Source organism: Crocodylus porosus, unplaced genomic scaffold (assembly GCF_001723895.1).
Source record: "Crocodylus porosus isolate Cpor-Errol unplaced genomic scaffold, CroPor_comp1, whole genome shotgun sequence".
In the NCBI taxonomy this organism is placed as follows: Eukaryota; Metazoa; Chordata; order Crocodylia; family Crocodylidae; genus Crocodylus; species Crocodylus porosus.
In genome coordinates, this window is record NW_017728943.1 from 37824837 (window position 1) to 37838598 (window position 13762).

General features: G+C 44.5%; 1 protein-coding gene across 2 annotated transcripts in view; it reads right to left on the minus strand.

The window, feature by feature from the left end:
• The window catches only part of CEP68 (centrosomal protein 68), a 30726-nt gene that overhangs the window by 5689 nt on the left and 11275 nt on the right, over positions 1-13762 (minus strand). For both annotated transcript variants that reach the window (XM_019549169.1, XM_019549170.1), the window contains exons 2-6: positions 12179-12619; positions 8936-10420; positions 6835-6957; positions 4741-4837; positions 2398-2567 (exon numbers count right to left, since the gene is read on the minus strand). In XM_019549169.1, coding sequence (XP_019404714.1) covers positions 2398-2567; positions 4741-4837; positions 6835-6957; positions 8936-10420; positions 12179-12568 — 2265 coding nt within the window. In that variant the 5' untranslated portion in view covers positions 12569-12619. The remainder of the gene's footprint in view (positions 1-2397; positions 2568-4740; positions 4838-6834; positions 6958-8935; positions 10421-12178; positions 12620-13762) is intronic.

Below are 13762 nucleotides of genomic sequence, written 5' to 3' on the forward strand. Positions count from 1 at the left end.
CCCCCCCCCCCCCAGCCAATCTTTCTGACTATGCTACTGGAGCAGAAGCCATGGACTTAAGTTTCAAAGAAGGTAAGTATTCCCCCTCTCTTTTCTCTTCTGTGCTCAATAGCATGTCCCCTCTCCCTCTCATTCTCCCCTCTATCACCTTCCACTGGGATGGGAGAGGAACTTCTGCCCTCTCCAGCTGGGCTGCGCAGGGGCTGCGCTCAGCCCAGGACTGCAGCAGTGATGGCAGTGGGCAGGTGCATCCTCCCACCCTCCCTCCCTTCCAGGTTTTCCCTGCCAGCTTGGGAGCAGGTGCAGAGTGCAGAAACTTGCCCCCTTCACTGGCAGTGCCCAGTGGGTGCAGCCCACACACAGCCCAGCCAGACTGGGACAGGAGCTTTTCTCACTCCCAGGACAGTACTTGGCAGTGGCAGGCAAGATAGGGTAGACAATGGGAGGGGAAGGGATGGAGACAGAAGGAAAGAGACGGGATATGCCTCTGAGCATAGTGGGGAGTAGTGATTATCTTCCTTGGGGCTTAGGTCCTTGGCTGCTGCTCCTGCAGTGCTGTCTGCCTGCCCTAGTAGTGGGAAGCAGGGGGAGGAGGCTGGGAGAGAGGTGCAGCCACCCCTGCAGCACCAGTCACTGCAATCGCACCCCTTTTGTAAAATCCTGGATCTTTTTCTGCCTTTGTGCTTGGTTATAGAGTTAGAGGAGAACACGGGACTAGCAGAGATTAGCCCCCTGCTATTGCAAGCCACCGCATCAAAAGTTATTCCTTAACCTATTGCCTAGTCTCTCTGGTCTAACAATGGAGGGTCTCCACAGCTGGCTAAACATTTCCTGAATCCTACTACCTCAATCATACTCCTGTGGCAACGCATCGGTCCGGTCAGTGTTGTGATGAACAGCACTTGTTTCAAAACGTTGCCTTTCAAGTTATCTTTTTTTGTGGTACAGGATGCAATTTACTTTTTCCATGCCTCTAAAAAGTCTGGATTTCTTGGTCATCTGCTGCTGGTATATAGTCTTGTTTCAGGAAAGAACCCAAGCTAACCAGATTGGGATGTATTACTGATTCACAGAAAGTATAACCCTGTTGTTCAATCCCATACTTTACACACATTCACTTGTACTGCTCTCTTGCTTCTTTTTTTTGCTTGGTAAGCATCAAGGGGAAGTTTTCATTACAACCATTGCCAAATCTTTTCCCCTCAACATTCATAGTGATTTAGATCCGAGCAGAAGGATCTTCCAGAGCAGGGGTGGCCAATCCCGTACACAGACTTTGTGTAGGGGCACACAAGAGCAGGAAGAGACAGTGAGCAGAAGAACAGTGGACTGGGCAGACAGCATAGGGCAGGTGTCAGGAACCAGTCTTGAACATCAGCCCTAAGGGTCCCAGAGGCAAACACCAGCACAGACCTCCACCAAGCCGCTGCTTGTAGCTGAAGGGGAAACAGTAGGAGAGGATCCAAGTTTCTTGCTGCCTCCAAACTGCTCTGCTGCTCTGTGTTCCTGTCTCCTGACACCTGGCTTGACATACTGTTGCCAGCCCAGGTCACTATTGTCTCTGCCTCGTGTCTTGCTCTGTCGCGGACTCAGCCATCAGGTACTGACCCTGCTTGCCTCCCTACCTCTGCCTCTACCTGTTGACTTGGCTCTGTCTCAGACTCCAATCCCTTGGCTTTGACCCAGCTAGTCCTCTAATCTCTGATCCCAGCTTTGTGTTAGCCATTAGGAAGACTGTCCAAGTCTTGGTTTGTGACAGCAGGGAACAGAAAGCAGAACAGCTGACCATGCATGGGAAGAGGATCAGAGTGGCACTTGGGTAGGGTGTGGGGTCAATTTATGGTATGCCTGCCAAAAAGGTTGACCCCCACTGCCCTAGGTCACTCTCCATTGTCCTACTGTCCTAGGTCATTCCTCTCTTCCACGTTTCAGCAGTGATCTCCAGCTACAGCTACCATTCTGCTGGCTGTTCCCCTGTTTAAGTACCTTGGGGAGTTCCCTGCATTCCTTTATTCCAATCAACTGCATGTCACCAACATTTTGCCACCCATGTTGTCTCATTTTCTGCACTCCATTCAGCTAAGGAACACAGCACCCGTTTCATGGGAGCCTCCTGGGCCACTAAGTCCAGTCCCCTCCTTTAGAGACAGTTATTTACAAAAAGTCCAGACAATCTTCTGTTCTAACCCCTCACAGTTATGAGGTGCACTTTTGAGCCTCCTTTGATCAGGATGGGCCAATCTACCCTTTTGGAACTTGCAAAATATGGTCTCTCTAGTCACACATAAAAGTCTGATCGTACAACCATCTCATTTTAAATGCATACTTTGGCATATACCACATCACAGAAAGCAACACAAGAGAAGCTATTCCATCCTAATGTAGCCCTCTGCTTACTCACTCGGATTCTTTAGCCTGGACGACGGTTTGCTGAGCACTCCCATCCTTTGTTAGGTTGTTGCTTTCAGTGGTATCCATAGCTGCTAACACTGACTCATACAAGCGCTCCGCATGGTTTTCAAGTTCCTCCGACTGTTTTGCAAGCAAACTCAAGGCATCCTCTAAAACTAACCAGTAAGAGGAGAGAAAAGGTTTTACAAGCATGAAAATTCATCTGTTGCAAAGTCAGCATGAAGAAAAGAAAAGAAGTGTTCTACCTTCATCCATTAGACAGGTCTGGGTTAAAAATAAAAGTACACATATTTACAAGCCTACATACAGTCCCATGATTCTCAGCCTCTTCCAAACTCTCTTGGTATATTACAATAGAAAAAAAAGGCATTTAGAGATCCCCAGGATAAAGCCTCCTGGTTCAGAGGGTTCAGCATTTTGTCTGAAGGGGCTGTACTTTGTGCTTGCAAATCTAATAATTTTTAATGTAAATTGCTTTCAATAAAGTTCCAGCTTGATTTCATGCCCTTATGCAGTGGAGTAATTTTCATGCAGAGGCCCTGTTATTATCCCTCCTTCTTTCTTTCACATCCCAAGCATTTTCAAGTTTACAAGTGCAAAGTTTCACAGAACAAAACAATCCAACATTCTTCCGCCTGGATAGTGAGACTTTACTTCATAGTAACGTCCACAATACAGCCAAATTGTCCTATCACCCAGTGGCTGACAAATTTGTCTTAAACTAGGCGCAGGTCCTTTCTTTTCCCACTCCCTCAGGGATTCAAAAAACACCAAAACAATCTGGCCTTAAAACAAATTTATCCATACACTCTTGAGGAACCAGCTCCTGATTTTGGACCATACTCGGGCCCATCCTATCTGCAGGCAGCAAAAAGAGCTGGACTTCAAGTTGATCTCCCCACCAGGTAACATCAGGTGTTAGAAAGGTGTTCCCTTCAAAACACAATAGCCCACTCTGTCCACCTATGTAACCTCTGGGGCCAGGAGGTGTGGTACATAAGGTAAAGACAGGCATACTCCAACTCTTATGATGGGGGCTGTAGGTGTCCATTCAAGGCTACCTTAACACAGAGCTGACTGTCCCAAGGTGCAACAGAGGCCAGGCTTAGACTCTGAAGGATGCAATGGAAGCCAGCTGTCCCCTCCTAGTTGCAATCACAAGATCTATAAACCAAACCAGAGCTCAGTGGGAGTTTGCTATGCCACAGCCATCAAATCCTTAGAAAAAAACTAAAGGATTCTCCAAGTCTGCAATACCTAACTACTTCCCTGATTCTGAAGTGGCAGGGTTTTAAGCAGTGCCCTTATCTACCCTGTTTTTACCTATGCTACATTTGTAGGGTGTCTGGGCATTTTGGATATGTCCTTGCAGTTGGAGGCAAGAGCTTGCAGTGGCAATTCTGGGGATTCCTTTGGTTAAAGACAGCTTCTGAATGCAGAGGATTGGACCTGGTGACCCAGGAAGCCCCTTCCCATCCTGCATTCCTACGATTCTAAGGGAATGGTGGCTGAGAACCAAAGCTACAGTTTACTGCTGCTGCATTACTGTATTAGAGAAAGGACATGTGGTTTGATCAGCTCTGCTGCAATGCAAGTCAATAATGGAGAGGAAGGAGCAGTCTGCAGGAAGGGAAAGGAAGCAGCCAAGGCGATCAATTTATGAATTAGAAGACAAATCATCCTCTGCTGCTGTCACTGCAAATTTCAGGGCAGCCAGGGGCACTGCCATTGGGTAATCTGTCAGGAGCCTCCAGCTGCGCATTTGCTGGGGATGAAGTTGGCAAGTACAGCCTGTGCAAGAGGCAATTATTCAGAGGTACTGGCAGGAAGCATAAATACATGGATCTCCCACATACCCAGGCAACTGACAAATACCTTTGACAAATGACACAAAGAAGAGGTGCTGTAAGGAGAGGATGACACTAGCCTAAAATTGACTGTCAGCTTCAGACTTGTTTGTGAGCAATGTAGTCAAATGACTGAAGTTATCTGCCATCACCAAGAGGTTGGTCTGGCTGCCAAACTTGGGTAAGTAAAAGCTCTCATTAACCCTGCAGTTCAGTGTCACCAATAAACAGCCCTGGTTTAAAAACACTCACTACTGCTCACATTTGTCTGTAGCATGCAGCCTTTAAAGCATGCACTCTTTAAAGGTTCAGTTAATCTGGACGAGGCTGTGGATTCTCCCCCCACCTCACCCACAAAATCTATTTTTGTCAAATTATGGCTCTTGGACCAGCCGCAGCCAGCTACTCTGTCAACCTTCTGGAAAGTCTATCATCTCTTACTCTGAGGGATTTGCCACAGTTTGGCTTCAGCTTTCCTTACCTGGTGAATTTGATGCCATGCATCTGAGGAGGATTCCACCCTGGCGTAACACACTCTCTGTCAGTGTCTGGTGATCAGCTATATCCTTCTTGAATTCCTGGGAAGAAAACATGGCTGTTGGCATGTTTGTTAAAAAAAAACCAAAAAAAAAATACTTTGGGCAGCATCAGCAGAAATACAAATGTACCCCTAGATGCCTGCCAGGCCTGTGGCTTCTTGCATCAGAAACCTGGGCTTTGGTTCTGGAAAGTGACTGCTATTATGGTTAGTACAGTCTTCCACCTGATGTAAGCGGGACAAAGAAGAATATAATAGCTTTTAAGACACAGCTTGCTAAGTTTATAGAAGGGATAATATGACACACTGCCAACAACAGCAGGACCTGGATTTAGTGGGCCAGTGCATCATATGAACTGAAAAAGCCTCAACATTCCTGACCTTCTGTCTTGCAGATGACTGCCGTTTTGAAGGTGCAATAAGCTTTGGTGTCACTCGATGTGCCCTTCTCTTCAGTTTTTGGGGCATCTGGATCCTGTGACCTGTCCCAGGGCCAGTGAGAGCAACACCCAAGACAGGTCCTGACTTAGGGAAACTCCCTGGGAACCATATTCATAAATTTCTCACTGCCAAGGGAAAATGTCCTATCTGCTGAGTCCAGCCACAGTTCTTCTCAAGTATAAATGTTACCTAATCCTCACAACAGCCTTTTAAGACCCACAGGTGAGCATCAGAGCTTAGGTAACCTGTGCAAAGGCCACACAGCCAGTTGCTGGTTCTAAAAGCTCCCTGTGCCACACGGTACCCCAGGACCACTCTGCTTCCCAGGGTCCTGGAGGTGGGGATGGGAGATAAGGAATAACTCCCTCTATCTAACACTGTTTTATTTTAAAGAGGATTAAGTAGCACTAGTCTGTTCTTTTCACCACCATGAGTGGAAGCCTTATCATAGCAACCATGTGTGGTCTGAAAAAAGAACAAGATAATGACGGTATCCAGCCTTGGGCATCTCTTATGCCCTCCAAACAACCATGAAGAGAGAACTTAGGCCGAGACCCTTTAATGGCTCCAACCGGTGAACTTTCTAGCAGTTTGTATAGATTGATATAGGGCATATTCTTAAAAGAGAGGAAAGGAAAGTACTGAGTATCGTCAGACACAGTCCCCAGGCCCGAGCCCACCATATGGCACATAACTTAGGAGTATCAGTTTGAGGTCATGAATGATTTTACTACATCCATAGAAAATGAGGTCCCTTGACCCAAGCAATGAATGCAAAATCTGAGTTAGAGCTGCCTGATGATTCCAGACTGACAGAGGTAACTCATTCCTCTTTTCCATACCCATTTTACTTATGTACGTTAGGTGGGATTTGCAAAAGGGTACACAGCACTGGTCTCACTTTCTGGTCTCCTACTGAAATCAGTGGCAGCAGTTATCTCCCTTAGGAACTCACAGGGCAAAGGCCATGCCATTCTAAAATCTGAACATCTCCCACTCCAGTGCATTTATGCTCTCACTACCCCTGGGGAGCAGGGAGGACAGTGCTATTTCTGTTTAACAAAAGGAGGATCTGAGCTACAGAGAGACTAAGCAATTTGCCCAGGATTGCCCTAGAAGTCTATAAGAAATCATGGACTGTGTTCTAGGCCTCTGACCCCTAGAACAGCACCAAGCAAAAAAACATGGTGTATGGGAGGAAGAATCACACCCAATAAGTACTATATTGTTCTGATAATAAGTCAGTCCCACATTTCAGGTTCAAATTTCAAGTAAAGCAGCTTTTCTCCTAAATATATGTTGATAATTACAGATAAAGTCCTTGAAATGCTCTTGCCCTTACAAGATCCCATAAGAAAACCAAATAACCAAGTAAAGGACCCAAAGGGTGAAATAATGTACCAAAAAAAAACCTGAAACATTTTTAACTAGGTATTTTTACTTCATGCACAAGCAAGTGCAATTTTACCTTTGGAGGAAATAAAACAGTAGATTTATAATCAAAATAATGAAGTATTTAAGAAAATACATAGTACTTCCTAACAAAATGCACTCCAAGAAGAGAAAGGAAAGGGAAAGGCCAGAAGATCCACTTACCAAGTAACGATGTAGGGATGTTTTCACACTTTCAGCATTTGGTTGAGGTGGAATCCAGTTATCTGTAACTTCTGCTACTGTATACAGCCAATGGATTAGCTCTTCTAGCTGACAGCAAAATATCTACTTAGATGAATGATAATAAAAGGCATTACTTATTTATTTCTGTAACAAAGAAGATACAACAAACATTAATACCTGGCCAAATGATACTTCATAAAATGCTTGTTCTCTGCTGGCTTCGACTCACTGAACTTTTAAGAGCCTTTTTGAGCACTGGTCTCTTCCTTCACTCCCCACAATTACTTCCCACCAGCCACAAAGGAGAGATGTTAGCTTGAGTTCACCACTTTTGAAATGAATACTAGTACCCAAAACAGCATGCTGAAAAAAATATGGCATGCAAGTTAGCTGTCAAGCAGCACTTGCAGTGGGTCGGATGTATTAACTCAGGGATGACTAACCTGTGGCATGGGTGCTATGGAGCACATCAGGGGAGGGGACAGACAGATGGCACAGCACCAGATAGGGCAGGAAGCAAAAAGCAAAGCAGAAAATCAGGTAGGAAGTGCAGGGAAGGAAGCAGAGAACAGATTGAGCAAGGGAAGAGGAAGGGAGTGGCCTGTCTGCTAAAAAGGCTGGCCCCCACTGCATAAATCTTTAAAAGCCTGTTATTAAAGGTCTTGATGTCAATGGAGTTCTTCAGAGGTATAAAGTCTGCTAACATCTCCCTGGAGAAGTGCAGGCTTCACTTTGTAGAATACAGAAGTTAGCAAATGAATTTCCCCCAAATCTTCTGAACTCTATAAACTTATATTTCCAAAACATATACCTAATTTTTAAGCCCCAACAGGGGTTTATGCTGAGCAACTTATGCATGGGGGTGCATGCTCTCTCTACTGACTTTAAGCTTGGGATCTGGGCATAATTCACCTGGGGTTTTTTTATACGAAAAAGGTGTGCTGTTTTCACCACAGCAGTATGGTGGTACCACTGCCCATCCCAATATGTCTGAAATCATACTGGCACAGCTATTCCCATACAGGAAGAAGAATAAATTATTACCAGTATAAAATGAGAGTGTAACGAGGTTCCTCCTTCATTTTTCTCTCCTAATTTTTCATCAGAATCCAGAAGAGCCCCATAGATGTGCAAACAAAACTTCATTAAAGGTTCAGAAGTTCCCCCCTCCCCACATTTCAATTAGTTCTATAAATGATAATGAATTGTTAATCGATATCATTCAAAACAATAAAAATAGAAAAAAAAGAGAGAGAGAGAAACTCATTCAACTTTTCTAACAAGTCCTGAAACAGGAGAAAATTTGCCTAGTTTCATAATATCCTTAAGTTAGGGACAGTTCATTAAGAGGCTCCAAAACTTTCCAGTGAGCCTGGTTGAAATTTCAAGTACAATTAAGCCAATGTACAATTTCATCGAATCACAGAGAAGTAGGGCAAGAAGGAACCTCCATCGGTCATCTAGTCCAACCTTCTGTCTGAGGCAGGATCATCCTTATCAAAACCATCCTAATTCAACAGAAAAACTGGCAATTTCAGTTCAGTTTCATTCTAGCTGGGTCTGCACTAAATTTCTCTCGTCACCAGCATAGCTTCATTTAAAAAAAAAAAAGCAAAAAACAAAAGTGCCTGTATAAAGATCTTAGAACCAGCCTGGAAACAAGGCATAGAAACTGCTTTGTCTATGCCTGTACTCCCATTCAGTGGGAAATGTCATGGGAGAAGATCTAATGCAGACACAAGCTTTGAGCACTCTAGCACACTTGAACCTCCAATACAGTGTTAACAGATCAAAACCAATGTACGCCAGACAGCTCCACAACAACTTTAGTTGAATGTTGGGCCTGATCATGAAAGACAGAAGCTACCTGGAATTCTGAAAGCTCTTGCTGACAGAGGTCATCCTCCCATCAGAGCCAAATCTGTTCCAGTGAAACAGAAAGGGTTGGTTTTGACAATATCATGTAGGAACATGAGCTACAGGAGATTTAAATATCGTGCAAGAGGAGTTACGAGGTAAACATGTCCCTCCTCCTTGACTTCATCTTCCAAATGAAGATTAGCTTCTGGTTTCAACCTACCTTAATACATTGAGTAAGAGATTCTTTCTGTTGGTCCTTTGGATGCTGCCATTCGCTCTCCAGTGCTCCACGGTATCGCCCATCTAGCAGAGTTCTGATAGTGGAGGTTGTATTCAGTCTTTCAGAATCCTGGCCACACAATTTAATGTTTTCAGCATAGGGCTTCTGAGAGACTTGTGCATGACACAGAACAGAATAATCCTCCATGCCCTCCATTTCCACTTTCCTGTCTGTGCTACCAGGACTGACAGAGTCAGATGAAAGCTTCTCTCTGCTACCACTGCAGCAAGGAAGGTCTTGCTGGACATGGTCTTGCCCAGGTTTCCGCACAACTATGGAAAGAGCAGATAAATATTGAGCCAAACCTTCTAACTCCTTGAGTCTGGGAGGCAGAGAAAGGTACTCTTCATCATTCTCCCATTCCTTTTTTAGTGGCAGGACTTGTGTTGTGGGTATGAAATGACTAGCACCTTTTTTCTTTAAGTTACACTGTGAAAAGTGGTTATTTGGACTCCAGCAGCTTCTCTCATTTGCGCTAACTGGATTCAAAGAAGTTAGTCCCACATACTTAAAGGAAGTCAAACTGTTTGCAAAACTTCTAGAGGGATCTGGTTTGTTGGTACTGGAAGCACATTTTGCAAAGGACACTTTAGAGATAGGTGAAGGTTCACAGGAAGAAGCTGATCCAAAATAGCCTGGCTTTTTAGACACAGGGGTTGAAAATCTCCCTGCAGAGATCAGATACTCCTTACTTTGGCTTTCCAAAGTCTGTTGTTCCTGGTTTTGTGCTCTCATGGACTTTGAAGTGCTTTCAGGTGACATGGAAAAGCTGTCAAGATCTACACCTGAGTCATGGAAGAAGGGATTAGGAAACATAGACTTGGGGTTGTTTGTAAGTTTGTATTTTGGCTTTAAAGGGTAAGTATAATCAAGCAAGTCCTCATATTCCTTATTAGGGTTCCAGTGTGGAGACTGCCGGTCTGGCGATGGGGGTAAACAGTCAGGTATGGCACACGCCCAGTAATCCGCCTGAAAGGATGACATCTTTTTACTGTGTTCCCCTGCTACATGGTTCTTGAGGAGAGGGCTGCACATGAACAGCGCAGCATCCTCCATAGGACTACCCTGACTGCGTGGATGTCGAGAAGTGAAGACTTCAGATGGAGGCAAGCCTTTTTCAGCCAGTAAGCTGCTTGCTTGTTTTATCTCCAGCCGCTCAGACTCACTGTCTTCTGGAGGCGGTGTGGAAAGGCTGGAGCTAGACAGCCTTGGGGATACAGTCTCAGAACTGGAAGCTGTTTTATCAGGCAAAGACTCCAGAGCAGATGAAAAGACGGGAAGATCAGCTTGGCTCCTACGTTTGGCACTTAGTTCATGAAGCAAATCAGAAACTTTGGCGTCCATGGCTGAGTTTGGAAGCCTGGGCAGAAGCTCAGAAGTATTTGATAATTTTTTCTCGCTGCCTGAATATTCCACCACATGCATCTAGAGGTAAGGGAGAGGGAGAAATAAAACAGCATACATAATAAAGCAATCAACAATTAGAGGCCTGCTCAGCTTATGACTCTGGCAATGTTATAACTGCATTTAACCCATGGGGAGAATCTCAGCAAATGAAGAGGATTTTTTGAATAATGCTGGTATTATAAGTGTTGAGAAAGGCCCCATTATGTTGTCACCAGTGCAGGGATATGGTGATAAAGGGCCAAATCCAGACTTTGTGAAAGGAAGCCTTTACACACAGATTCCATTGCCTTCGGCAGAGGAGCATCTATTTACACCAGACTCATAACATAGCTGTTCTGGTGGAGAGGCAAACAGGCTGCTTGGAGGTTGTGTGGCTCATCTGTCAGCAAGTGACATTATTAGAAACTTGTGCCGGGGGGGGCGGTGGGGCGGTGGTAGGGGGGAAGAGGCACAAAGAATTCTATTGTTTCCCATATTTTTTTTTCTCCAAACATTTAAACTGCTACTACAGGGCCTGTCCAGTGCTGCAGGGCCCTATCCCCTACATCAGCTATTCTCAAGCAGGGTACTGCAGCACCCTGGGATGCCTTGAGTTCTTTTCCAAGGGTGCTGCACAATATTAGCAATTAGATATGCTAACCCATGCTTCACAAGTATCAAATAGGAATCCAGTGTCAAAAAGATTCTGACTCGGTGTGGTTTTTTCTGAGTTCTTTGCAACAGAAGCACTGCTCAATTATTTTTCCATAGTCAGAAAATGAGAGAAAGGTGAGAGCTGGCGTTTTCCAAGGGGAGCCTTGAGTCTAAAAAGGCTGAGAACCATTGCCCTAGGTTTAAAAGAAATATATATATAAACAACAAACTTCCATTCAATACACCTATCTCAGCTCCCACTATATTTAAAGGGGCAAACAAAAGAAAGGTTTTGCAGTATGTCCAAAATCAAAATGAATATGGGCTGTGATAGACCCAGAGGACCCCTCAGAAAGACTGCCCTGCTCATGGCTGCCCCCCAAGCTGCCCCGATTGAGGGAGCTTCAGCTGAAGCATCTCTGCCCGCTTCCACAGCAGGAATATAACAGAACTCGGTCCCAAACCATTTATTCCTTTATGACTTAAAAAGTAAACCATGAATTCAGCCCCAAAGAGGTTGAATACAGGGAGCCAGTGCAGATCACAGAGCACTGGTCTGTTGTGCTCAGAGCAGTGTACTGAACTTGTATTTACCATTATAGCCTACGATAAAATGCTGCAGCAAAACCTTTCCAACCACCAGACTGAGGGTTGAATGAGGGAAATGTTTCCACTAGGACTCGTGCCAACATGCATCTCTCCAATACTAATGCTTTCAAACTGAGGTGCCCGGAGTGGGGTTCCTAAATAAATAATGGCAATGGGAGCTGCCCAAACTATTCAGAATCTATTAGGCAAGGACTCAAGAGCCTAATTTTTTATACACCGTGATCAGAGGGGAGTTTTCTTTCAGTGTATGTGTGTGCAAGGCAGGTTTATGTCAGCACAGCTTAGCAGACAGGATGAAGGTCAAGGCCTCAGGAGGCCATTAGGCTCCTTCTGATAAATCTGGCTCTGGATGACCCAGGACAAGTTGCTTTTCCCTGTGCTTCCATTTCGATTCATCTACTCAGTCCTTGCTCCAAAGAGTTTTTTAAGTAGTCTCTCAACTTTTGCATGAATACATTCTAGCAGAACAGGCCCCATTCTCACTGGGGAGACTTCTGGCGTTGCTGTAATATCAATAATATCAAACCCGCTCACCTGCTGTCCTCCTGAGTGGGGAACAGTGGCGTGAACCCAGTGGGGTAGATCAGTACCACAAATGTGTCTAGCAGTTAATGGCCATCTCTCCACATAGTTTGCTTTCACTTTTGCTCTGGGCAACCTGGAAGAGTGTAGTAAAGACATTTCTTTACTGCAGCCTGGGTTTTGCTGGGTGATGCCAGTTACAGGGGAACTGCTTCCATCCAGTGCGGCACTCTCAGTTCCTTCTGGGGAGGACTTCCCTTCTTCTGCGTCTAAGAACTGGCACATACTGCTAACTAACTCTGGGTAGTCAGTGTCCAGTTCTCTGCAGTTCCACCTACCGTTGTACTGGCATGGCACATTCAGCGAGGCTTCAGAAGTTGATTTTTCCACATCCAAGGCCATTTATACTAACCCTCTTCCTTTCAAAAGATTCTATTTATGCAGCGTTGGAATCTGAAAGAAATATATACAAAAAAAATAATTCCTTCTCCCTATCTCTATATAACTAGCATATGAAACTGGATATACTTTACCCTCCAGCTAAGAAACTTTAATCTGTCCTGGGCCAAAAAAAAAAAGATCAGTTGCATCATTTTCATGAAAAAATTCTTGCAGGTGATATATTTTACTGAACCAATTGTATGGCTGGTATAAACAAAGGCAAGCTTTTGGGTATCATAGTACCCTTCCTTGGGTCTCTGAGACAGAAGCAGACACAGTAGAGCTAAAAAGCAGATTGAACAAAAGCTTATTAAGTAAGGTTGTTATCATCCGTGAAGCGTAGGGGTTAGCAAGCATCAGGAAGATTATAATGGACCATGAAGTCATTGTCTGTGTTAAATTCCTGGTGATTAGTGTCCATAGGCCAATGAATTTCTGTTCCCCTGCTTATCTTGTAAAAGTGTTGAGATTTCCTTTGAGTACTAGAACTGAGGTCACACAGGGAATGATTTTTCTGTTAAAAATGTTCTACCTGTTTTCCAGTATCTCTATCCCTTATCTTTTTCTGGTGACTCTTCATTCTGGTATAGAATGGTGAGAAAATTGAACCCCTAACATCTTGGGATGGGAAAGACCAGTACTTTACAGAGACGTGTGCACTTTTTTGGACTGAAAGTCACCCAAATGTGAAAAAGTAAAGAACAATAAAAAGTCATCCTCTTAGAGTCTGCTTGTACAACCAATACCTTTATGTTACTGATCACCCTTGGTTAAAAAAATCCCATGACACTCCTGCAAATCCTTCAGCATGTGGCATGCTTCTTAACGCCCTAGACCAGTGGTTCACAACTTTTTGGGGGCCCACAGCGCCCCTAAATAACTTTTGTGAAGTGAGTCCCACCCAATTTCCAAAACTAATTTAGATATTACAGTGCTTACTTCCTTGCAGACTGCCTGAATGAGGATAGGGAATCAACTAGACATGGACAAGCCTGAGTGTATGCTTATCTCCCTATCTCCTCATGCCTCATAGCATCGTTCAAAGGATCTAGCAGCACTCTGGTTAAAGAATCACTGCCCTAAACCATGAAGCCAGGTGAGTACATGAACACCAGCTTTCATCACAGAGAAAAATAAGTTTCTAGACCTTCTGGG